Raw genomic sequence first — 25,758 nt, forward strand, 5'->3', positions numbered from 1 at the left:
ATCTCTCCTCTCTCCTCTCTCAGGCTGTCAGGCAGCAGTGTGTTCCATCTCTCCTCTCTCCTCTCTCAGGCTGTCAGGCAGCAGTGTGTTCCCTCTCTCCTCTCTCCTCTCTCAGGCTGTCAGGCAGCAGTGTGTTCCATCTCTCCTCTCTTCTCTCTCAGGCTGTCAGGCAGCAGTGTGTTCCATCTCTCCTCTCTCAGGCTGTCAGGCAGCAGTGTGTTCCATCTCTTCTCTCTCAGGCTGTCAGGCAGCAGTGTGTTCCATCTCTCCTCTCTCAGGCTGTCAGGCAGCAGTGTGTTCCATCTCTCCTCTCTTCTCTCTCAGGCTGTCAGGCAGCAGTGTGTTCCATCTCTTCTCTCTCCTCTCTCAGGCAGCAGTGTGTTCCATCTCTCCTCTCTCAGGCTGTCATGCAGCAGTGTGTTCCATCTCTCCTCTCTTCTCTCTCAGGCTGTCAGGCAGAAGTGTGTTCCATCTCTTCTCTCTCAGGCTGTCAGGCAGCAGTGTGTTGGAGTGGCAGTAGGTTCAGGGGGTGGAGGCTTGTGTGCGTGTGTGTGTGTGTGTGTGTGTGTGTGTGTGTGTGTGTGAGGTGGGCTGTCTTTATGGTCCTTCACACAGGTGTTACTGTGGCAACAGGAACAGAACCGGCTTGCCATTAAAGCAATCTGTTACTCATTATGCTAGTGTACACACCTCTCTGTTTCTCGTGTGTGTGCGCCCATTCGCCTGTCTGTCCACTGTCCGTTCATCTGTCCGTCTGTCTGGCCCAGGGATACTGTGTCTCATCCTTTAGATCCACAGTGACCAACGACATTCCCATCCTCAGAAACCTGCACGAACTAAGAGGAAAACATATTTTCCCCTGTAATGTCTACTACTCCCTTTGTTCCATTTCATGTGACAAAGACTGGCGGACACCCCACACATGATTAACATTGCCCACAGACCTGTGAACAGAAAGACCGAGAGAGAGGGCCAGCAATTATGACTCATTGTGGTGGTGGTGCTGAGAGACTGAAAAAAATAAGCTCTCTCTCCCTCTCTCTCTCGGAGGGGGGGGCACGAGCTCTGCAGATAGCATATGAACAGGTCATAAGTCATATCTAAATGTTTAGAATGACAGGAAATTAGCTTTAAAATGGTAAATGTTCTCTCAGACTCATGGCAAAATGTGTAGAACAGTAGGAAATTAGCTTTAAAACTGAAAAATGTTCTTGCGAAACGGTACTATACCACTGTCCACTGTCTGAAGGAGGAGGAATCTGTGTGTCACACACAATACTGACACTCAGGAACAGGATGCTCAGCTCCTGATGCCTGTGGTGTGGCTGTGGTTGTTGTGGCTAGCTCTGGTCCATAGCCCCACAGTCTCTGTGGTGTGGTTGTTGTGGCTAGCTCTGGTCCATAGCCCCAGAGTCTCTGGGGTGTGGCTGTGGTCGTTGTGGCTAGCTCTGGTCCATAGCCCCACAGTCTCTGGGGTGTGGCTGTGGTCGTTGTGGCTAGTTCTGGTCCATAGCCCCACAGTCTCTGGGGTGTGGCTGTGGTTGTTGTGGCTAGTTCTGGTCCATAGCCCCACAGTCTCTGTGGTGTGGTTGTTGTGGCTAGCTCTGGTCCATAGCCCCACAGTCTCTGTGGTGTGGTTGTTGTGGCTAGCTCTGGTCCATAGCCCCACAGTCTCTGGGGTGTGGCTGTGGTTGTTGTGGCTAGCTCTGGTCCATAGCCCCACAGTCTCTGTGGTGTGGTTGTTGTGGCTAGCTCTGGTCCATAGCCCCACAGTCTCTGTGGTGTGGTTGTTGTGGCTAGCTCTGGTCCATAGCCCCACAGTCTCTGTGGTGTGGTTGTTGTGGCTAGCTCTGGTCCATAGCCCCACAGTCTCTGGGGTGTGGCTGTGGTTGTTGTGGCTAGCTCTGGTCCATAGCCCCACAGTCTCTGTGGTGTGGTTGTTGTGGCTAGCTCTGGTCCATAGCCCCCCAGTCTCTGTGGTGTGGTTGTTGTGGCTAGCTCTGGTCCATAGCCCCACAGTCTCTGTGGTGTGGTTGTTGTGGCTAGCTCTGGTCCAGGGCTCCATAGTATCAATTAGAGCTCAATATCCTACTCTAGCTACTGGATGGAGCACGAAGGAGGAAGTGGAGGAATATTTTGCGTCCTGCTTTATGCTCTTCTTCTGTAAATTACTGCTCACAATTTGTAATATATTCTCTCATTCAGCATGTATTAGTGCCATTGCAAAACATTGTTCAACAAGAATTTCTTATTGGACAAGTTCAGGTAGTCGCTCCCCGTTTAGGTTCATTTTCTTTCGTTTGGTGTCTAGTGGATAAGACCTGGATTAGCTAATAATGTAATTACAAAGCTTCTATTATGTATCAATCAGGACAACTCTAGTATAAGAGACCGTTTTTTTATTCAATATTACAGCATTTTACCATCCCTGTACAATTTCTATTTATTTAACCCTTATTTTACCAGGTAAGTTGACTGAGAACACATTCTCATTTACAGCAACGACCTGGGGAATAGTTACAGGGGAGAGGAGAAGGGGATGATTAGATGACCGTGATGGTATGAGGGTCAGATTGGGAATTTAGTCAGGACACTGGGGTTAACACCCCAACTCTTATGATAAGAGCCATGGGATCTTTAGTGACCACAGAGAGTCAGGACACCTGTTTAAACGTCCCACCCGAAAGAGTATATGAAAATAATTTACATTAGAGAATAAATTACAGTTCAGATACATCTGAATAATGACAAAACATGTTAACAATTTTTAAAGTGATACATCAAATCACTTGAAATAAGAAAGAGCTTTAAAGCTTTTAACTTAATAAAACCAATTAAATCGAAATGTGACACTTAGTCTTTGTTTTTATGTGGATATTAACACATGAACAAAATAATATTGAGACAAAATATAAATAGAATTCAGGCAATTCCAGTTTTTAACTAACAACTGCTTTTGCCAAGAAATACATGAAAATGTAATGCTCCTGATTAAGATACTGCATCATATTCACAAACAAGAGTACGGAGGAATGTTATTGAACATAGGCTACTGTGTTCAGAGCTTAGAGTGCAGCAAAACAAAGGACGCTCATTTCACAGTGGATCTGGAAAGTATTCAGACCACTTCCCTTTTCACACATTTTGTTACGTTACAGCTTTAATCTAAAATGGGTTAAATTGTTATTTTTTCCTCACCAATCTACACACAATACCCCATAATGACAAAATGAAAACAGGTTTTTAGTTTTTTTTTTGTGCAAAACTATTAAAAAAACGAACAGAAATACCTTATTTACATAAGCATTCAGACCCTTTGCTATGAGACTCGAAATTGAGCTCAGGTGCAACCTGTTTCCATTGATCATCCTTGAGATGTTTCTACAGCTGTATTGGAGTTCACCGGTAGTAAATTAAATTGATTGGACATGATTTGGAAAGGCACACACAGGTCTATATAAGGTCCCACAGTTGACAATGCATGTCAGAGCAAAAACCAAGCCATGAGGTCGAAGGAATTGGGTTGAGGCACAGATCTGGGGAAGAGTTCAAAAACATTTCTGCAGCATTGAAGGTCCCCAATAACACAGTGGCCTCCATCATTCTTAAATGGAAGAAGTTTGGAACCACCAAGACTCTTCCTAGAGCTGGCCACATGGACAAACTGAGCATTCGGGGGAGAAGGGCCTTGGTCAGGGAGGTAACCAAGAACTCGATGCTCCAGAGTTCCTCTGTGGAGATGGGAGAACATTCCAGAAGGACAACCATCTCTGCAGCACTCCACCAATCAGGCCTTTATGGTAGAGTGGCCAGATGGAAGCCACTTCTCAGTAAAAGGCACATGATAGCCATTTGGAGTTTGCCAAAAGGCACCTAAAGGACTCTCAGACCATGAAAAACAAGATTCTCTGGTCTGATGAAACCAAGACTGAACTTTTTGGCCTGAATGCCAAGCGTCACGTCTGGAGGAAACCTGGCACCATCCCTATAGTGAAGCATGGTGCTGGCAGCATCATGCTGTGGGGATGTTTTTCAGCGGCAGGGACTGGGAGACTAGTTAGGATCGAGGGAAAGATGAACGGAGCAAAGAACAGAGAGATCCTTGATGAAAACCTGCTCCAAAGCACTCAAAACCTCAGACTGGGGCGAAGGTTCACCTTCCAACAGGACAACGACCCTAAGCAGCCAGAGCCCGGACTTGAACCCAATCGAACATCTCTGCAGAGACCTGAAAATAGCTGTGCAGCGATGCTCCCCATCCAACCTGACAGAGCTTGAGAGGATCTGCAGAGAAGAATGGGAGAAACTCCCCAAATACAGATGTGCCAAGCTTGTAGCGTCATACCCAAGAAGATTCAAGGCTGTAAACACTGCCAAAGGTGCTTCAACAAAGTACTGAGTAAAGGGTCTGAATACTTAAGTAAATGTGATATTTCAGTAAAAAAAAAAAAAATACATTTCAGAAAATGTCTAAAAACCTGTTTCTTTGTCATTATGTGGTGTTGTGTGTAGATTGATGAGGGAAAAAAACAATTTCAATCAATTTTAGAATAAGGCTGTAACGTAACAAAATATGGAAAAAGTCAAGGGCTCTGAATACTTTCCAAATGCACTGTATATACTGTCACAGTGTGATCTTAAGGCCTTTGCTCCACTAGGAGATAAAAGGATTAAGTCAAAGTCAAGAAACTGTGATCAGAGCTCAGTTCTTCAGTCGTAGCCTACTCACCAGTCAGAGTAAACACATTAAGGAGATTCATCTTCTCATCCATAGTACCTTGACCAGGCACTAATGTAGTCCGTGTGATGAGGGTCTAGACAGGTACAGGAGTGTACCTTCTATAGTGTTCATCAGCTCTCCGGGTGAAGTTTCCCTCGGTACAGATCTAGGATCAGCTGTCCACCAATCCTATTGTTAACCATTAGTGGGGAAAACTGACCCAAGATCAGCGTGTAGGGGAAACTTCTAGGGCCCCTATAGTGTTGGAATGGCCGCCTTCTGGATCCCCATAACTGTGTCATAGAAGCAGTTCTCATTGACCACAGAGGTCAGGCTCTGCACACTGAAGTCCCTCCCCAGTAGGGCGTTAAGGTCCACACACTGGGGGTCATTATCCTGCCCTCCTGGACCCTGCAGACTGCTAGCCCTCCTCTGGGCAGCAGGATGGGGCTGGTGGGGCCCCTGTCTGAGGTGCTCCTGCTGGGACGCAGCACTCCTCGGCCCGGCCTCCTCTGTGAAGTTGAGTCTCTGGAGCTGGGCCTCCAGGGCGCTGGTCAGGGAGCACAGCCGGGCCCTCTTGCCCAGCGTGCTGCCCTCCAGGCTGGGGAGGCCCGTGGTGGAGCGGCTGTGAAGCTGGGGCTCCGAGTGGGTGTCTCCCGGGCAGGGTTGGGTTGCACTACTGGACACACTGCCGTCGTCAGAGTGGTGCTGGTGGCCTGCAGTCCTCATGGCCTGCAGTTCCTGTTGTCTTCTCCAGGAGCCGGCTCTGACCGGTGCAGGCTGGGTCCTACGGAGGGAGCCTAGGTACTCTCTAGAACCTCTCTCTGATAGGAGGGGCCTACAGGTCCAGTCTCGAAGGGAGCGAAGAGCTTTCACTACGCTGGCCTTATTCTCCAAACCACTGGAAAAGACACATATAGATCCATATGAGATCAAGTCAATTAGGCACTGCCATGTTAATTCCAATGCATATGTTTTGTTCTTCTGGCTTTTTCACGACAGATAAAACATTCATTATCTCTGTCATTTTCAATGTCATCTGTCACCTGCTGCAGAGCTGGAACACGGTCTCAGGTCTCCCCTCCACCTGAGACTTGGTATGGACCAGCTCCCAGATACATGGGCTCTCCGTTCCTGCTGCGTTCCCCAGGCGGACCTGCACCGCCGACACCGGGACAAGCCAGCGGAACTTGAAGGCCTCCAGGTCCCCTGAGTGTGACGTGGTCTGTAGCACATAAACTCATTACAACTCCAATGACATCATATCAAATGTATATAGCATGAAGTCATCAGTACAGCTCATCAGACGTGTTTGAGACTCACCATCCTCTTTCTCATCTTGCTGCGCTCACGGTACACCAGGATCACTGCTCTCTTGAAAACTGAGCAGAGAGGAAGGAGCAACTGGATTTTAAGTCAGATATTTTTGATTGTTGTAATAAACACACATTTTAACATATTTAAACACCATATCATACAGTCAGTAATTCTGGTTCAACTCGTCATTGTAAAAAGCCCCACTCACCAAACAGCGTTAGCTCAGGATGTTTCCTCATGCGACCCAGGGAGGGGAGAGGGTTGAGCCATTTTAATGAGGAGTGGATGAGGAACTCTCCCATGGAGATCTCTGTAACCTGGAGAGGAGAGAGGAGGACACAGTCTGGGAGGTTGGTGGTTTAAAGGGCTCACTCTGTGATTCATGTAATTGTATAAAAATACTATAATATAATGTATATACACTACATGATCAAAAGTATGTAGACACCTGCTCGTCGGACATGTCATTCCAAAATCATGGCTATTAATATGGAGTTGGTGCCCCCTTTGCTGCTATAACAGCATCCACTCTTCTGGGAAGGCTTTCCACTAGATGTTGGAACATTGCTGCAGGAACTTGCTTCCATTCAGCCACAAGAGCATTAGTGAGGTCGAGCACTGATGTTGGACGATTAGGTCTGGCTCGCAGTCTGCGTTCCAATTCATCCCAAAGGTGTTCGATGGGGTTGAGGTCAGGGTCTGTGCAGGCCAGTCAAGTTCTTCCACACCGATCTCAATAAACCATTTCTGTATGGACCTCGCTGTGTGCACGGGGACATTGTCATGCTGAAAAAGGAAAGGGCCTTCCCCAAACTGTTGCCACAAAGTTGGAAGCATAGAATGTCATTGTATGCTGTAGAATTAAGATTTCCCTCCACCGGAACTAAGAGGCCTAGCACCAACCATGAAAACAGCCCCAGACCATTATTCCTCCTTCACCAAACCTTACAGTTGGCACTATGCACTCGGGCAGGTAGCGTTCTCCTGGCATTGAAACACAGATTAGTTCGTCAGACTGTCAGATGGTGAAGGGTGATTAATCACTCCAGAGAATGAATTTCCACTGTTCCAGAGTCCAATGGCAGCGAGCTTTACACCACTCTAGCTGGCGCTTTCCCTGCGCATGGTGATCTTAGGCTTGTGTGTGGCTGCTCAGTCATGGAAACCCATTTCATGAAGCTCCCGACAAACAGTTCTTGTGCTGACGTTCCTTCAAGAGGCAGTTTGGAACTCGGTAGTTAGTGTTGCAACTGAGGACAGACAATTTTTACTCGCTTCAGCACTCGGCGGCCCTGTTCTGTGAGTTTATGTGGCCTACCACTTCGCAGCTGAGCTGTTGTTGCTCCTGGACGTTTCCACTTTACAGTAACAGCACTTACAGTTGAGCGGGGCAGCTCTAGCAGGGCAGAAATTTGATGAATTTACTTGTTGGAAAGGTGGCATCCAATGACAGCGCCACGTTGAAAGTCACTGAGCTTTTCAGTAAGGCCATTCTACTGCCAATGTTTGTCTATGGAGATTGCATGGCTGTGTGCTCGATTTTATACACCTGTCAGCAACGGGTGTGGCTGAAATAGCCAAATCCACTAATTTGAAGGGGTGTCCACATACCTTTGTATATACAGTTGAAGTCAGAAGTTTACATACACTTAGGTTGGAGACATTAAAACTAGTTTTTCAACCACTCCACAAATTTCTTGTTAACAAACTATAGTTTTGGCAACTCGGTTAGGACATCTATTTTGTGCATGAAAGAAGTCATTTTTCCAATAATTGTTTTGTCTCACAGATTATTTCACTTAATTCACTGTATCACAATTCCAGCGGGTCAGAAGTTTACATACACTAAGTTGACTGTGCCTTTAAACAGCTTGGAAAATTCCAGAAAATGATGTCATGGCTTTAGAAGCTTCTGATAGGCTAATTGACATAATTTGAGTCAATTGGAGGTGTACCTGTGGATGTAGTTCAAGGCCTACCTTCAAACGCAGTGCCTCTTTGCTTGACATCATGGGGAAATCAAAAGAAATCAGCCAAGACCTCAGAAGAATAATTGTAGACCTTCACAAGTCCGGTTCATCCCTGGGAGTAATTTCCAAACACCTGAAGGTACCACGTTCATCGGGTACAAACAATAGTACGCAAGTATAAACACCATGGGATCCAAGCAGCCGTCATACCGCTCAGGAAGGAGACGCGTTCTGTCTCCTAGAGATGAACGTATTTTGATGCGAAAAGTGCAAATCAATCCCAGAACAACAGCAAAGGACCTTGTGAAGATGCTGGAGGAAACAGGTACAAAAGTATCTATATCCACAGTAAAACGAGTCCTATATCGACATAACCTGAAAGGCAGCTCAGCAAGGAAGAAGCCACTGCTCCAAACCACCATCGAAAAGCCAGACTACGGTTTGCAACTGCACATGAGGACAAAGATCGTACTTTTGGAAAAATGTCCTCTGGTCTGATATAACAAAAATAGAACTGTTTGGCTATAATGACCATCGTTATGTTTGGAGGAAAAAGGAGGAGGCTTGCAAGCCGAAGAACACCATCCCAACCGTGAGGCACGGGGGTGGCAGCATCATGTTGGGGGGGGGGGTGCTTTGCTTCAGGAGGGACTGGTGCACTTCACAAAATAGATGGCATCATGAGGTAGGAAAATGATGTGGATATATTGAAGCAACATCTCAAGACATCAGCCAGGAAGTTAAAGCTTGGTCGCAAATGGGTCTTCCAAATGGACAATGACCCCAAGCATACTTCCAAAGTTGTGGAAAAATGGCTTAAGGACAACAAAGTCAAGGTATTGGAGTGGCCATCACAAAGCCCTGACCTCAATCCCATAGAAAATTTGTGGGCAGTACTGAAAAAGTGTGTGTGAGCAAGGAGGCCTACAAACCTGACTCAGTTACACCAGCTCTGTCAAGAGGAATGGGCCAAAATTCACCCAACTTATTGTGGGAAGCTTGTGGAAGGCTACCTGAAACATTTGACCCAAGTTAAACAATTTAAAGGCAATGCTACTAAATACTAATTGAGTGTTTGTAAACTTCTGACCCACTGGGAATGTGATGAAAGAAATAAAAGCTGAAATAAATCATTCTCTCTACTATTATTCTGACATTTCACATTCTTAAAATAAAGTGGTGACCCTAACTGACCTAAGACAGGGAATTCTTACTAGGATTAAATGTCAGTAATTGTGAAAAACTGAGTTTAAATGTATTTGGCTAAGGTGTATGTAAACTTCCGACTTCAACTGTATGTCATTTAGCAGACTGCTTTGCTTTTATCCAAAATGATGTACAACCAACATACAATCACATGATTGCATACGTTTTCATATGGGAGGCCCCAGCGGGAATCAAACCCACAACCCAGGCATGGCAAGCACCATGCTCTACCAACTGAGCCACAGAGGACCAATATCTTTTGTAATATCACTCATATAATGGTATGTGTGGTGGCTATACTCTACCTCTTTCTCAGGGCCACTCTGCTCTGCCACCAGCTGGTCAAACACAGTTCCGTAGTCCTCGTAGATCTTCTGCATCTCATTGATGTGACTGGCCACCTTCTCCATGGCTCTCAGGGCCTCTGATGGACGCAGACAGACAGACAGACAGACAGACAGACAGACAGACAGACAGACAGACAGACAGACAGACAGACAGACAGACAGACAGACAGACAGACAGACAGACAGACAGACAGACAGACAGACAGACAGACAGACAGACAGACAGACAGACAGACAGACAGACGGTGAAGTGTTACAGCACACGTCAATAGAGCTCAAGCCTAGCACATCAGACAGACCTGGCAATGGGTGTGTGCTGTGTGTCTTATGGTTTCAGTGTGTGTGTGTGTGTGTGTGTGTGTGTGTGTGTGTGTGTGTGTGTGTGTGTGTGTGTGTGTGTGTGTGTGTGTACGTCCCTGTATGAGTCTATGCATGCTCATACATAAGCCATGTCATATGTAGTCCTACCTGTGAGGTGGCTGTGCTCCTCGCTCTCTGAGTCTGTCAGGGAGACCAGCTGTCTGAGCAGCAGGGGGTACTTGAGCACTCTCTGGACTGGCTTAATGAGGTAGGACTCCAGGGTGGATGAGTGCTGCTTGGTGGGGTTTCTCGCCTCCAGAAACTGCTTGAAGGCCCGGTCCGTCTTCGCTGTAAACCGGAAATTAGGACTTAGGCTAAGTGTGTGGATGAATGGCAAAGCAGGTATTGATTCCCTGCCTTTGCACTGGCTTTTCAGATGGCATTTTATGATTAACTGAGTAGACGGGATATTCTGGTCTAGTGTAGATGAGAAAGCAGGCTTTTGATCCTCAGAGACTTTTTTTTTCACAGACTTTTTACTTAGATGGCATTTTCCAGCCTGTGGTTGAACCGAGAACTGTAAGTGGGATGTTCAGATCTACTGTACATGAGGTAGCATAGCTATCAGCCTTACCTCGTTCCAGAACCTTTTGGACTTTGATGTGGTTGGCACAGAAGCCGCTGTAGAGCTTGAAGTGGTCGGCGTAGTAGAGGAAGGAGCCCCCCACCAAGAGAAGAAGTTTCTGGATGCAGAAAGAAAAAGAAGAGAGAATGCAGTCACTTCCTGTAAACATCAAACAGGCCTACCGCTGACTAACACTGCAATCAGTAGGCTAAGTAACATCCTGTTAATGAAATGTGAAGCTTTCCCACTAGACCTCCAATATGTGTTCCAAAAGGCACACTATTCCCTATATAGTGCACTACTTTTGACCAGAACCCTATGGGAATAGGGTGCCATTTCACACATATCACCAGACTTGTTGTGGATATACTGTACCTTGAATTGTTCCGGGGTCTCCAGGGAGTTGAAGTTGGGGGAGGAGGCGATGCGCTCCTCCAGGGTGTGTAGGAACACTCTCTGGAAGTCCAGCATCTCAGGCAGACTGCCAAACAGAGACTCCATCTAGTGGAAGGAGGAGGTGACAACAGTTAGAAACGAACTAGAGGACAGAAGATTATTGATCATTAGAAAGCCTTTATTGGCACCATTTAGCTACTGTACATACACTACATAGCAAATTAAAATGCTAAAAAAGTACAGAATAGAAGATGGAAAGAGATTTAGCTAATGTAATGTAGCAGAGGTGCTAATGTAACAGAGGTGGTTGGGAACCATGCTCATATGATGGATAGACTTGTCTGAGATCTGAAGACTTGAGTTAACTCCCTAACACCCGGGTTCAAACCCCGGTTGTCACACTAACATACAGTTTACAAACAAGTCATAATCAAATAAGCACATACTGTAATGTTATTGTATTTGATATGCGTTTAGAATTTTTTTTAATTGTCCACACCCATCTGTACTGTACCTCATCGTGGCTGAGGAAGGTCTCACTCTGTAGAGGCGTCAGGTAGATGTCAAACAGACAACCCAGGTCCTGAGGGACAGAGACAGAGAAGGAACTTCATTAGACTGTGACTTCACCACTAACCAACAATAACATCATCACTATCTGACTGTGACATCATCACTGTCAGACTATAACATCATCACTACTAGACTGAAACATCATCCCTGTCCGACCGTGACATCATCACTATCAGACAGTGACATCGTCACTATCCAACGGTGACATCATCACTGTGACATCATCACTATCAGACTGTGACATCATCACTATCCCACTGTGACATCATCACTGTGACATCATCACTATCAGACTATGACATCATCACTACTAGACTGAAACATCATCACTATTCGACAGTGACATCATCATTCTCCTCAGCCTGACACATGGGCGTTAAAGAAACTGAGGGTAAATAAATATGCATTACACTAAATGCTACTGGAGATCATTAACAAACAGCCACTTAGAGACCATTCATTAACGGGCAGATCATTAATAAAGAGAGACCATCAATTATAAATCCCCAGAGAGGATGTTCCAGCATTCTCTTAGATAGGTCCCTCACATTCTGCTGCCCTGTGTTCATAAAGTGTCTCAGAGCAAGAGTGCTGATCTAGGATCAGATCCCCTCTGTCCATTCATTACTATCTAAAAGGCAAAAGTGATCCTAAATCATAACTCCTACTCTGATACACGTCATGAACACAGGCCCTGACCTCTCTTTTGTGTAGAAGTGCTGATCTAGGATCAGGTTCCTCTTGTTCATATCATCTATTCATCATTATCTAAAAGGCTAAACGGATCCTAGATCATAACTACTACTCTGAGACACTTGGTGAATAATGGGCCAGGTGTCTACCTTGACGTAGGATTTCTCTGTGTCCACCAATTCCTGTATGACCTTACAGAGCCTCTCGGAGATGGACATGTGTCTGGGGCAGGGGGGCTTCTGGGTCTGGGGACCAGGGGGCTCCATGGAGTATGGGTTCCTCTGGCCCTCCACCACCACTGCCCCCGCTACCCCACGGCCCTCTGGGAAGGTCTGGTTCAGCGAGCACGCCGTCTCAACATTCTGAGGAAACAGAAGAGAGACGAGTTAGGAGAGATTCTCATTTCAGCTCTGAATATCAAATGACTACCCTTTACTCTGGGGAGTTAAGTTACAACTCAGCCCTGAATCGACTGCGACAAGCACCTAATCATAATGCCAGTTTAAATCATCGACCCCTTCTGTAGTTCCGAGAGCATGTCTGTCAAACCTCTGTATTTGGAGAGGCAGAAAGTGCAGAGAGCCAGGTCTATATCCTAAATGACATCCTATTCCCTAATAGTGCACTACTTTTGACGATGACCCATAGGTTTAAACCAGGCTGCTGTATCATGGGCAAAACAGGATCAGAGAGATTTGGACACTGTGGGTAAACACTGCTATTACGTTTTTCATAAGACATGAGACAGAGCAACTAACAGCATGATATCTGATACATAACCGGGAGTCTAGTTACTGAACAAGCATGTCACATCATATACTTCCATCCATCCACATTGACACCACTTTCACTCAAAGATCTTCAGTAGATTTGCCAAAGAAAGGCAGCACAATCAGCGGTAAACACACACACACCAGGCAACCCCCAGTAGCAGGAAGGATCCCGAGCCAGAGCTTTGCCCATTTGTCATCATAATTTCTCCTGTCAGGCTATAATAAAGTGCTGACAAACTGATAAATCCCTCTGGTTAGGACTGTTGTGCTGTGCTGCAATCCAGCTTTAAAATACCCTCTGAAATAGAAGCAAACGTGGACAAAGAAGGTGAAAATAAGTATGAACATGTATGGGCTTATTATTTCCTGTAACATGTGTTCTCTGTGTAGCCTATGTAGCCTATAAGTTATACCTTCAGTATGACCTGAACAGTAAAAACTCTCCTTCCCAAGCAATAACACCAGAACAACACTAGCTAGAGTACCAATACATCATTAGTGCAGTACAATGCAGCAGGTCAATTCAAATTGAAGTCAGTCAATTCAGGAAATAAACTCAAATTTCAATTCAATAATCGCATCTGTTTTCAATGATTTCTCAATAAACTGTAAAGGAGAAGCTAATTGAAGCTAATTATTTCAAATGTTTTTTGGAATTTGAAATGTTTTAATTCAAACCACTTCCTGGATTGAGTGACTTCAATTCGAATTGACTCCAACCCTGCAGTACAGTAACTACAATACAGAGAGGCACTACATTACAGTAGCTACAGTACAACCAGCAGAGCGATCCTGTCGGCTGCCTGCTCGCGGGCCACACAGGAGATGACCTCATCCAGCAGCCCGGCCAGCATGTCCTTCAGGGACTGCCTGAGAGACGGCAGGGTGAAAGTCCCAGGGATGAAGTCCCCCACCCCCACCTCATCCTCCTGGGGCAGAACCCAGCACATAGCCCCACTGGTGGAGCTGGACAGAAACAACATGCTACCCGCCAGGCTGGGCATTCTGACCTCCCCTGGTAGCCATTCATCCCTGGAGTATGTGGAACCTGAGCCAGTACTCTCCTGGCCACTCAGCCAGTACTCTCCTGGCCACTCAGCCAGTACTCTCCTGGCCACTCAGCCAGTACTCTCCTGGCCACTCAGCCAGTACTCTCCTGGCCACTCAGCCAGTACTCTCCTGGCCACTCAGCCAGTACTCTCCTGGCCACTCATCTCATTTTAGCAGGTGCCCTGATCACCAACACAGGACACGCCACCAAACACACCACTCGTTGCTCTTAACCCTCACCTGACACACACACACACTCTATCTCACCTGGCCGAGCTGCTCCGTCCCATCAGCGGGTTGTGGTTGTTGTGACAGCTCCTGAAAGGGAGACGTCACAGAGCAGTCTGGAAGCTCCTGGGGCAGCGGCATATCTGAGAGATAAGCAGACAGGACAGAATGATTAAAGATGGGCCAGAAAGCATGTGCACAAACACACACACAGTACCCCCCCCCACACACACACACCCACACACACATACAGGTGCTGAGAGGGAATTCCTGGTTTAAAGCACTGGAGGCAGTTTTACAGCAGTCCGTGGGATGGATGGTGGATGTTCTGTACTGGCAGGGAGGTTAAGTGCACCTGACTGGTGTCAGCCACCATCGATCTGGCTTCACTACAAGCCCAGCAGGCAGGAGCAATTCATTTGGCCTCACACCTACTCTCGCAGGGGTCTTATACAGCTTACTTGGCCTCACACCAACAGGAATAAAAAAGTTTTTATCATCTGTTTTAGACAGAATAGAGACTATCATTATACACTGAGTGTACAAAACATTAAGAACACCTGCTCTTTCCATGACATAGACTGACCAGGTGAATGCAGGTGAAAGCTATGATCCCTTATTGATGCTACTTGTCAAATCCACTTCAAGTAGTGTAGATGAAGGGGAGGAGACAGGTTGTTAAAGGATTTTTAAGCCTTACGGCAACTGAAAAATGGATTGTGTACGTGTCAAGAACTGCAACGCTACTAGGTTTTTCACGCTCAACAGTTTCCTGTAACTCAATATTAGGAAGGTGTTACCTAATGTTTGGCATACTCAGTGTAAATTCAGTATCTGTTTTTCAGCAATATATATAAACTTTGTTTGTCAATGATTTAATGATGGTCTATGCTCATGCCAGTAATCAGTGATCTAATCACATACTATTGCATGATGTAATGAAGACAATAATGATCCTAGCTAGCTCCATCATGGAGTGACCGCGCTGCCCAGACCAGTCAGACATGCCAGCTGTCTTCACATCCTCTTAATTGAATCAGCATGAGGCATTTGAATGTCTCCAGCCAGGCCTAAACACTCTGCGGAATTGGCTGGGCAGCATGGCATTCCCCTCAACAGACACACTGGCTTATCAAAGATACTTTGGCCTGAGGCCCTCTAGTGCTGAAAAAAGAAAACCTGCCGGTAGAAGACACTGAATGCCCTCCAGTAAACCAAATGTTGAGTTAGTTCAAATAGGTTAAGAAGTAGCCCAATGTCAATAATAGTATCTATGAAGATGAGGAATGTGAACTTTAGAATCTTTAGAACAAGAAGTCCCGTTTAAAACGTTGTCAATAAAGCGGTGAATTGGGAGCTTTGACAGTGTGTGGGCCTTCTTGTTCTATGCTAGTATTCTTTATTAGCCCAGCACCTATGTTTTTAAGGATGTGCGTATGACCACAAACATTTATATAGAATGTGCTTTCTATACCTGTAAGCCAGGGGCCACAGTGGCTGGGTGGTGCTGGCTGCCAGGGGCCACAGTCTGGCCAGACAGAGGTATGGTCCTCAGTGGTCGTGTCCTCTCGTCTGAGCAACAGATGGAGGGTCTTGTGGCTGAACAACAGGTGCATCAGACCCATGTCCAGGGAGGACACACCGGTCCCATTCAGAAACAGGATCTCATCCCCCACTCTCAGACCTGAGGGAACGAGACATTACTAATCAGACTGTTAGTGTTTGTCACTAGGTAAGATACATCACCAGTACTGTGTTCTATTCCTGAAATAAAGTCTGATTATTTATCCATGTTAAATAATGAATTGAATTAAGCTGCCATCTTGAACCACCTTTACTATTGTAGCTTTACATTCCTAGGACAGTGGTCCAGACAATTTTTTACATCTTGGTCAGAGCGCCAGCACACCATAACTATGAATTGACGTACCATCAGTGAAAGCCAGTCCCTCTGGAGTGACCTCACTCACATAGACATGGCCTTTCCTGGTTCCGTCTATATGGCCCGTCACAGCAAAGCCTACAGGTGGGATAGGTCAGAGGTTAAAACAGAGTAACACATGATATTATACTGTAATAAGGCAACCGAAGTGTAAATAAGCAATTTTTTTGCAAACACACACGGACACAGACACAAACAAACAAACAAACACACACACACAATCCCCACTCCACACAATCCCTACTCACCAAAGTCCACTGCTGTGTTTGGGCGGGACAGCTGTATGGTGAAAACATTGAGCGGGAAGACCTCTAGCTCATCATACACCTTTCAGAAGAAGAACATAGAAGAGTGAAGAAGAACTCATCAACACATAATCAATGTACTTCCTAAAGGGGCCAGAAATGTTGTCTCTGAAACAAAATTATAATAATCCTGGAATTATGGTTTAATCTTAAATTGTAGCAAGTATTGACTCAGAGACACAATACAATAAGTGACTGAATAAATCAATGAATGCTTGTATCAGTGAATTGCTACTGTATAGCTGGGGCCTTACCAGGTCTCGTAGCGGGTCTGTGAGTGCTGGGGAGCTGGTCTCTGTGTCCTGACCCACCAGCCTTCTCACACGCAGGCAGTGCTGGCTCGGGTCCAGGTGCCTGTCCTAGTTCAAGACCCAAGTGGACGAGTCAATGTGCGACCCAAATGGCTCCCTAATCCCTATGGGCCCAAATGGCTCCCTAATCCCTATGTAGTGACCTACTTTTGACCAGGAAACAATGAGGCTACGTCCAGAATGCCACCTTATTCCTTATGTTGTGCACTACTTTTGACCAAGACCCATAGAGGGCTGTGTTTAAAAGTAGTGCACTATATAGGGAATAGGGTGCCATTAGTGACGTCGCCTCAGTGTGTCAGAAATGTTCAGTGTCTTCAGCTACGGTAGCTAGCTACACTCCCGCACAACCACTAACACTCTACATGTTCCCTACCAGCTAAAATGATGCTGTAGTGAATGAAATTTCTATGGAGAGAAAGCATGAATTATTGAGGAATCCAGAGCAATTAAACTAGTAGCTGTTCAGTACAATTCTCTTCTATCATTCCCGGTTTGCCTTTAACATCCATATCAGTCACTGGAGAATTCACTGCAAAATGCTGACTTCAGAGTTAGGAGAGTGTTGAAATGTATTAATAATGAGGCGATAGATGCAGTATGCTTACCTTACAGGCCAAAGATAGCACATCTGATACGAGGAAATCGGGTTTGATGTGCAGAGTAACTGTTTGGCTTTCGGGCAAATTCACACAGACTGGAGGTTGCAAACTGCTGTACCAAGGGCTGCCTTTAGGTGGTGCTGTCAACTGCATTTTGGCAAGAGCGTCCAATCTCTGCTATGGAGAAACAAAGAGGGATGAGTTCATTTAGGTTTCTTAACCTGTTGTGATATAGGGGGCAGTATTTTCACGGACGGATAAAAAACGTACCCGATTTAATCTGGTTACTACTCCTGCCCAGAAACTAGAATATGCATATAATTAGTAGATTTGGATAGAAAACACTCTAAAGTTTCTAAAACTGTTTGAATGGTGTCTGTGAGTATAACAGAACTCATATGGCAGGCCAAAACCTGAGAAGATTCCATACAGGAAGTGCCCTGTCTGACAATTTGTTGTCCTTCTGTTGCATCACTATCGAAAATACAGCATCTGTGCTGTAACGTGACATTTTCTAAGGCTTCCATTGGCTCTCTAAAGCCGCCAGAAAGTGGAATCTGCTGTCTCTGGGCAAAGTACAACAGCTCTGTTTGTAAGAGGTCAGCCTGGGGACAGTGAGACTGAGATGCGCATTCACGAGACTTCTCCATTTTTTTTCTTTCAGCCTTTGAATGAATACAACGTTGCCCGGTTGGAATATTATCGCTATTTTACGAGAAAAGTAGCATAAAAATTGATTTTAAACAGCGTTTGACATGCTTCTAAGTACGGTAATGGAATATTTTGAAATCTTTTGTCACGAAATGCGCTCGCGCGTTACCCTTCGGATAGTGACCTGAACGCATGAACAAAACGGCGGTATTTGGATATAACTATGGATTATTTGGAACCAAAACAACATTTGTTGTTGAAGTAGAAGTCCTGGGAGTGCATTCTAACGAAGAACAGCAAAGGTAATCCAATTTTTTTAATAGTAATTCTGAGTTTAGTGAGCCCCAAACTTGGTGGGTGTCAAATTAGCTAGCCGTGATGGCCGAGCTATGTACTCAGAATATTGCAAAATGTGCTTTCGCCGAAAAGCTATTTTAAAATCGGACATAGCGATTGCATAAAGGAGTTCTGTATCTATAATTCTTAAAATAATTGTTATGTATTTTGTCAACGTTTATCGTGAGTAATTTTGTAAATTCACCGGAAGTTTTCGGTGGGTATGCTAGTTCTGAACATCACATGCTAATGTAAAAAGCTGTTTTTTTTATATAAATATGAACTTGATTGAACAAAACATGCATGTATTGTATAACATAATGTCCTAGGAGTGTCATCTGATGAAGATCATCAAAGGTTAGTGCTGCATTTAGCTGTGGTTTGGGTTTATGTGACATATATGCTTGCTTGGAAAATGGCTGTGTGATTATTTGTGTCTATGTACTCTCCTAACATAATCGAATGTTTTGCTTTCGCTGTAAAGCCTTTTGGAAATCGGACAACGTGGTTCGATTCAGGAGAAGTGTATCTATAAAATGGTGTAAAATAGTCCTATGTTTGAAAACTTTGAATTATGACATTTTGGTGTTTTAAATTTGGCGCTCTGATTTGTCACTGGCTGTTGAATATTGTGGGACGATTTGGTCCCACCTCCCCTAGAGAGGTAAACTGATAATAGGTATATAACATCTCTCTTGGCATTGTGGTGAAAAGTTCTGAATTCTGTGACTTTTGCCACAAGATATTATTCTTATAATATTAATACACTATGACAAAGAATAAACCTGCATTAACGAAATCTATCATTTGTAGATGTTTAATTAAAACCCCAATAGAAGTGTGTGTTTTCATGCCAGTCTCAGCTGACCTGTGTGTCTATCGAACTAAAGCCAAGACATTGAAAGCACACAACAACAGGTCAGTGAGGGGGGGGGGGGGGGTGTCCCATTCTCTGGCCGTACAGAGGGCTGTCACTAGGTGACAATGGAATTCTCCGTCGGCCTAACCCCACCATCCCCCCAGACCCTCGAAGGGCTCTTTGCCCTCCTCACACCTGCCTGTTTGCATGAAGCAGTGTCAACATATCAGGATGCTGCTGTGACAGCTGTGCTAACCCCGACCCCGACCCCGTGTGAATAGAAAGCCCCCCTCCATTTCTCCATCCCCCCACCCTCACTATCCCCTATTGGGCTGAGATTGATCAACAACAATACTCCTCGACTAGGTCCCAAATGGTACCCTATTCCCTATATCGTGCAATACCCATAGGGCTCTGGTTACTATGTGCCATGGTCAAAAGTAGTGCACTGTATAGTGCATTTTGGATGCACTTCTCCCTAAAACCTGGTTCTAGAGCAAACATAGGAGACTTTCTTCAACAAAGAGGAAAAAGGTTGATGTATCAAATGTATCCATGACAAACTAAAGTTATTGAATAGAATATTGCAATATGGTTAGCTAGTGAAAGATGAAGTGTTCACATATTTCCACTGGTTGCAGAAATGGTGAGTTAACATGTTGGAAAATGTTTTCCAGACAAAGTGCTTACTGTACCTCAGAGCTGCTGTGGTTGAGGATATGGACAGCAGGCACTCCAACACTTTGTCCTTCAACAACCTGCAATATGGAAAACACACACATTCATAAGTAATCAAGGAGCAAAATGCACACTAAAAATAACTACCTGGTCTATATTTACATATAATTAAAAATGATCTCTCTAAAACCAAAGGCTTTGATACTATTCGGATCCAGATTGAGACCTAAATCAGCCTCGGGAGGATCTATGGGAAGAAATAATGGGTTTGGTGATGCTGAAATTACAGGTCTGGGAGTCAGGCAGATGGAACGGCCCTCATCAGGCTGGCAGGGATGGAGACTGTCTCCCCTCCACCCAGATACCAGTCTGCCCTCAGCAGAGATACCAATACCACCACCAGCAGCAGGCAGGACCACCACAGAGACAAGATACCATACCTGTGTCAACAAATGCCAACAGCTCACTGGAACTAAACAACAATCGCAGTACAAAGGACACAAAATGCTTGAATGATCTAGTCATTTTACATCTGTACCTTTTCTGACTGGCTGATTTGACTGGCTGATTTCACTCACTGACATTACATCTCTCTGGAAGCAATTACAAGGCTCTTAAAGTGATCAACCCCCAATCACCCTACAATAAAAACAAACTGCTGTTCTAGCAGAGAGAAGGGGGTAGAGTAGATTCCCTTTGGTAAATGTGGGGCTGTAGGACGTTTAGTGGGACGGCACGGCGGTTTACACAGACCATCTGTTTGTCGCCATTGGGCTGGCATGCTGCAGCTTACAACAATTAACCACATGTGGCTTCTCATGTCTGTTCCATCTCTGTTCCATTGAGTGGTCTAGCTGGCCTCTACAGTGAGATGAAGCTTTCTCTGACTCAGCCTCATAACAAACAACTTCACTGCTGGGAGATCTCTTCCTATCTGCCCCATGACTACAGAGGGAATCATGTACGGATCTGGGCACTACTGTACATTTGACCTGTGTACAGAGATCAGAGGCCGTCATGTTATACACTGAGTGTACAATACATTATGCTCTTTCCATGACATAGACTGACCAGGTGAATGGAGGTGAACACTATGATCCCTTATTGATGTCACTTCAATCATTGTAGATGAAGGGGAGGAGACAGGTTAAAGAAGGATCTTTAAGCCTTGAGACAATTGAGACACAGATTGAGTATGTGTTCCATTCAGAGGGTGAATGATCAAGACAAAAGATGTGCCTGTGAATGGGGTATGGTAGTAGGGTGCCGGGTGCACTGGTTTGTGTCAAGAACTGCAACGCTACTGGGTTTTTCATGCTGAACAGTTTCCTGTGTGTATCAAGAATGGACCACCACCCAAAGAACATCCAGACAACTTGGCACAACTGTGGGAAGCATTGGAGTCAGCATGGGCCAGAATCCCTGTAGTCACGTTTGACACCTTGTAGAGTCCATGCCCTGACGAATTGAGGCTGTTCTGAGGGCAAAAGGGGGTGCAACTCAATATTAAGACGGTGTCCTTAATGTTTGGTACCCCTCGGTGTATGTGTGTGTGTATTATATTACATAGTGACCATCTATTACCGTGATAGTTCTGATTACCAACGTATGCTGCCTGGATCAGCAGATATGGACATGTGAGTAAACAGACTCCAGGTGTGACTGTGAGATGTATCTTTCAGAATGTCAACACAGAGCATGTGTCAGGGAGGTGAAGTGGGCTTACTATGTATATCCTATCATCCTATTATACAAGTCAATCTGTCAAATGTAATGTCACACTGACTGGACAGAACTAAACAATGATGGTGGGCAGAGGGGCCCAGTGTGGTTTGTCCTTCACAGGAGTCCTAAGGATAACAGATCCTATCAACATCCCAAAATAGACCACTCTCTGAAGGCTAGCTGTTTATCAGACAGAGACAGAGGGAGATGCAGGCACTAAAGCTGGGGCTGGGATTGGGGCTGGGATATGGGCTGGGACAAGGACAGTGGTTAGGGCTGCAGCAGGGGCTGGAGCTGGGGAATAGTGCTGGGGCTGATGCTGGGATAGGGGCTGGGGAATAGGGGATTGGGCAGGGACTAAGACAGGGGCAGTGGCTGGGACAGCTGGGGGCTGGGATAGGGGCTGGGGCTTGGACAGTGGTGTTGGAGAGTATTGACTTGACTTCAATGACTGATGATGAGAATTTCAGCAGGTTGTTAACTACTGCCCCTGACCGGGTAAAACAAAACAACTCCCTCAATCGTTGCCTCAGTTTGGAATGTTCCCAAACGACATACAGGAAAGATAGCTTTACGGTGAGCTATCTTGCCTCTCTCCCGCAGGAAAATGTTGCAAGTTCAACCCTGTCCGTCTGGCTAATTTATGGGTTAGCGAGGAGTCAGTTAGTGCTTGAAACACATTCCACTTCTTCTCTGCTGGATTTATCAAACATGCTCTCTGTTCAAAAAGAGAAAGCCTCCAGAAACGTGCTGTCGGGTCCGGAGCCAAGAGGTCTCTTGTAAAAGATTGTTTATCCAGGTGATAAAAAGGAGAACGGGAAAAAGGCAAACATGGGCGCCGCATCAAATGGGGTAACGGGGTAACTCGCACAGATCTTTCCCAGCTGACAGGTTCAGTTAACCTAATAAAGGCTTTGGGAGGGTAATCCAGAGGTTTATCGAGTACAGAACAATATCTGTCTCCTCAATTAGTTATTCTTTACTTTGACCACTGACGTGGGAGTGGGAGGTTATAGGGAGGTTGTAGGAAGGTTGTAGTGAAGTTGTAAATAGGTTGTAGGGAGGTTGTAGGGAGGTTGTAAGAAGGTTGTAGGGAGGTTGTAGGGAGGTTGTAGGGAGGTTGTAAGGAGGTTGTAGGGAGGTTGTAGGGAGGTTGTAAGAAGGTTGTAGGGAGGTTGTAGGGAGGTTGTAGGGTGATTGTAGAAAGGTTGTATAATACCTGGGACACGGACTGCCTCTTCTCCTTGCTGCGTTTGGTCAGGCTGTCCAGACCCTTGAGGGAAGAGAAGATACCCCTCTTGTTCCGTGTCCCCCGGGAAAGAGATTGGCAACGCCTCCGCAGGGTCGCCTCGTCACGGGTGCAGATCTGAGAACCGACATTAAAAGACATCACTTCTGTGGTTAGAGACTTATTATATCTGTATAAAAAATCTGACCAGAGAACAGGCTGATGTTTTCTGATCATAGTAAATATAGACCGAATTCAGTAACATTCTTAATTGCTTTCTTAAACGGGGATAAATAACGAGTTTTTAATGGAACTGGTCCAGAGAATGTGTGAAATGTCAATGTCCCAAGCGGAGGGTTGATATGGGTGTAAAACAGTAGATCAGGCTTCACCAGGGCATGAAAGGAGGAGACAGAGAAGATCCCCAGGCGTCCCAGAGTGGTCTTGGAGGGCCGTCCGGCTACGGCCAGGAGATTCTTGGGGTTGGGGAGCTCACTGCCCTGCAGGCTGGCCAGGTAACAGCGCATCCGGAACAGGTCCATGTTGAACTTCTCCAGGTTCTGCTCCCATTGCTGGATCTGGGGAGAAACAGACAGACAGACAGGGTCACATCACAGTACACAGGGTTAGAGTCACTCTCAAGGTGACAGGATGACTTCTCCACCCTCTTATTGACAATGAGAGTCCAGGCAAGGCAGAAACACATGCTCACAGTCACACCCAGAAGCAGATACAGTATATAGAGAGAGTTTGGCCAACTTTGACACAGTTCGCCATGTTAGCAACCTTATTTCAAAAACTGTTGGTGATGTGACATTACACAACGAAATTCCTCGCTGCAGACAAGCAAAACAGCAGCGAATTTGAAAACCCTTTTTAGTAATGAGATGTGTCTCTGGTCCCACCATAGTACACAGAGGGTGATGAGGTGACTGAATGGCATCAGGTGATCAAAAGGGGCGTGTCTAACTGCCGAACAAGTCACATGGCTCATTGGAGCTATGCCACATAATCACATTAAATCACCCTTATCCAACACACCCAGGGGAGAGGAATGATGGAATCTCTCTTGCTCCTTACCCCCCTCTCCTCTCTCTCTCTCCTCTCTCCCTCTCCTTCACAGAGGGTAAATGTGTAATAACAGTGTCATTGTTTGAAGAGCAGTAAGATTAGAGATGTCATCTAGAGGTCGAAGAGGTTCACTTCAAATGGCAGAGAGAATTGGTATCACTTTCAGAGAGATTGACCATCGGACATCAAAGTGGCCAGTGGTCCTGGAGATGAGTTGAGGCCAGCTGCAGTAGGACTCAGAGGCGCTGGGGGTTTGATCCCCTGATTACCCCCAAACTGGGCATGATGACCCACTCCCTGGCCTTGCTTGTGGGGGACACACCATGTTGACTGGATCCTGTCAACACATCAGCATTTGGTGTGTCATGCAATAAAACGTCCTCCTCATCTTCATTGGTGTGCTACGCAATAAAACGTCCTCCTCATCTTCATTGGTGTGCTACGCAATAAAACGTCCTCCTCATCTTCATTGGTGTGTTACGCAATAAAACGTCCTCCTCATCTTCATTGGTGTGTTACGCAATAAAACGTCCTCCTCATCTTCATTGGTGTGCTACGCAATAAAACGTCCTCCTCATCTGCATTTGGTGTGTGTTACGCAAAATGTCCCCCTCATCTGGGTTTCCCATTACAACAGACTTCTATGTGGAGTGGACTGAATGTATTGTACTAGTCCGTTAACCTGAGAACATCTGGAATACAAATTACTTTCCTTATGTCATCTTGCTTGGGTCTGAAAGCATAAAACCCCAGTTTCAACAAACTCTGCTGCCAACACATCTGGGCTCATGTCAGTATGTTCCACAACCACAAGGAACGGTGTAATAACGTAATGATTTCAGCCTTTACATGAACGTTGTAACTCGCAGGCTATGTGGACAGAAACAAGGAGATGTCATGCAGGTGTATATGTGTGGATCTACAGAGGGAGAATGGTCTGGTTTCCATAGAGCTCAGACACTGATGACTTAATAGGCCAATTTAACTAACTGCTTGTTTTAAATGCTAGGGCTAACAGTGGCCTCTGATCTTGACACACACACACACACACACACACACACACACACACACACACACACACACACACACACACACACACACACACACACACACACACACACACACACACACACACACACACACATCCCAGTGCCTCACCTGGCTCTTGATGGCCTTCCTGTTCCTCTGGTCACTGATGACAGACAGCTGCAGCTCAGCCATCTTCTTCATCTTGCTGTCCATGTCTATCTTCTGCAGCAGGGCGCTGGTCTGGCTCCTCAGTAACCGCACTGTGTCCTCCTTCCCCTGTCTCTTAGCCAGAAGAGAGGCGCTGGCAGAGTGGATGGCTGTCACCCAGTTCTCCAGGTCTGTCTGATTAGCAGCCTGTGGGGAGGAATGAGGCCAGGTGACACAGTGCCATGGTGCAGGGGAAGGGCAGGGGAACATAGGACCAGGTGACACAGTGCCATGGTGCAGGGGAAGGGCAGGGGAACATAGGACCAGGTGACACAGTGCCATGGGGCAGGGGAAGGGCAGGGGAACATAGGACCAGGTGACACAGTGCCATGGGGCAGGGGAAGGGCAGGGGAACATAGGACCAGGTGACACAGTGCCATGGGGCAGGGGAAGGGCAGGGGAACATAGGACCAGGTGACACAGTGCCATGGGGCAGGGGAAGGGCAGGGGAACATAGGACCAGGTGACACAGTGCCATGGGGCAGGGGAAGGGCAGGGGAACATAGGACCAGGTGACACAGTGCCATGGGGCAGGGGAAGGGCAGGGGAACATAGGACCAGGTGACACAGTGCCATGGGGCAGGGGAAGGGCAGGGGAACATAGGACCAGGTGACA

At 46.0% G+C, this 25,758-nt stretch overlaps 1 protein-coding gene across 3 annotated transcripts in view; it reads right to left on the reverse strand.

Annotated features, from left to right (window-relative positions):
* Positions 1 to 4,435: 4,435 nt before the first annotated feature.
* Positions 4,436 to 25,758, reverse strand: part of LOC106571247 (rho guanine nucleotide exchange factor TIAM2) — a 62,811-nt gene continuing 41,488 nt past the window's right edge. For 2 of the 3 annotated variants that reach the window (XM_045695620.1, XM_014144051.2), the window contains 20 exons: positions 25,065 to 25,289; positions 23,228 to 23,413; positions 22,827 to 22,973; positions 19,900 to 19,962; positions 17,365 to 17,535; positions 16,700 to 16,804; positions 16,389 to 16,467; positions 16,129 to 16,218; positions 15,673 to 15,882; positions 14,238 to 14,341; positions 12,297 to 12,509; positions 11,396 to 11,464; positions 10,861 to 10,986; positions 10,495 to 10,603; positions 10,029 to 10,208; positions 9,519 to 9,637; positions 6,246 to 6,354; positions 6,044 to 6,102; positions 5,767 to 5,945; positions 4,436 to 5,621 (listed from right to left, as the gene is read on the reverse strand). In XM_045695620.1, coding sequence (XP_045551576.1) covers positions 4,976 to 5,621; positions 5,767 to 5,945; positions 6,044 to 6,102; positions 6,246 to 6,354; positions 9,519 to 9,637; positions 10,029 to 10,208; positions 10,495 to 10,603; positions 10,861 to 10,986; positions 11,396 to 11,464; positions 12,297 to 12,509; positions 14,238 to 14,341; positions 15,673 to 15,882; positions 16,129 to 16,218; positions 16,389 to 16,467; positions 16,700 to 16,804; positions 17,365 to 17,535; positions 19,900 to 19,962; positions 22,827 to 22,973; positions 23,228 to 23,413; positions 25,065 to 25,289 — 3,189 coding nt within the window. In that variant the 3' untranslated portion in view covers positions 4,436 to 4,975. The remainder of the gene's footprint in view (positions 5,622 to 5,766; positions 5,946 to 6,043; positions 6,103 to 6,245; positions 6,355 to 9,518; positions 9,638 to 10,028; positions 10,209 to 10,494; positions 10,604 to 10,860; positions 10,987 to 11,395; positions 11,465 to 12,296; positions 12,510 to 14,237; positions 14,342 to 15,672; positions 15,883 to 16,128; positions 16,219 to 16,388; positions 16,468 to 16,699; positions 16,805 to 17,364; positions 17,536 to 19,899; positions 19,963 to 22,826; positions 22,974 to 23,227; positions 23,414 to 25,064; positions 25,290 to 25,758) is intronic. The other variant, XM_045695621.1, reaches the window with a different exon arrangement.

This window comes from Salmo salar, chromosome ssa15 (assembly GCF_905237065.1).
Source record: "Salmo salar chromosome ssa15, Ssal_v3.1, whole genome shotgun sequence".
Classification (NCBI taxonomy): Eukaryota; Metazoa; Chordata; class Actinopteri; order Salmoniformes; family Salmonidae; genus Salmo; species Salmo salar.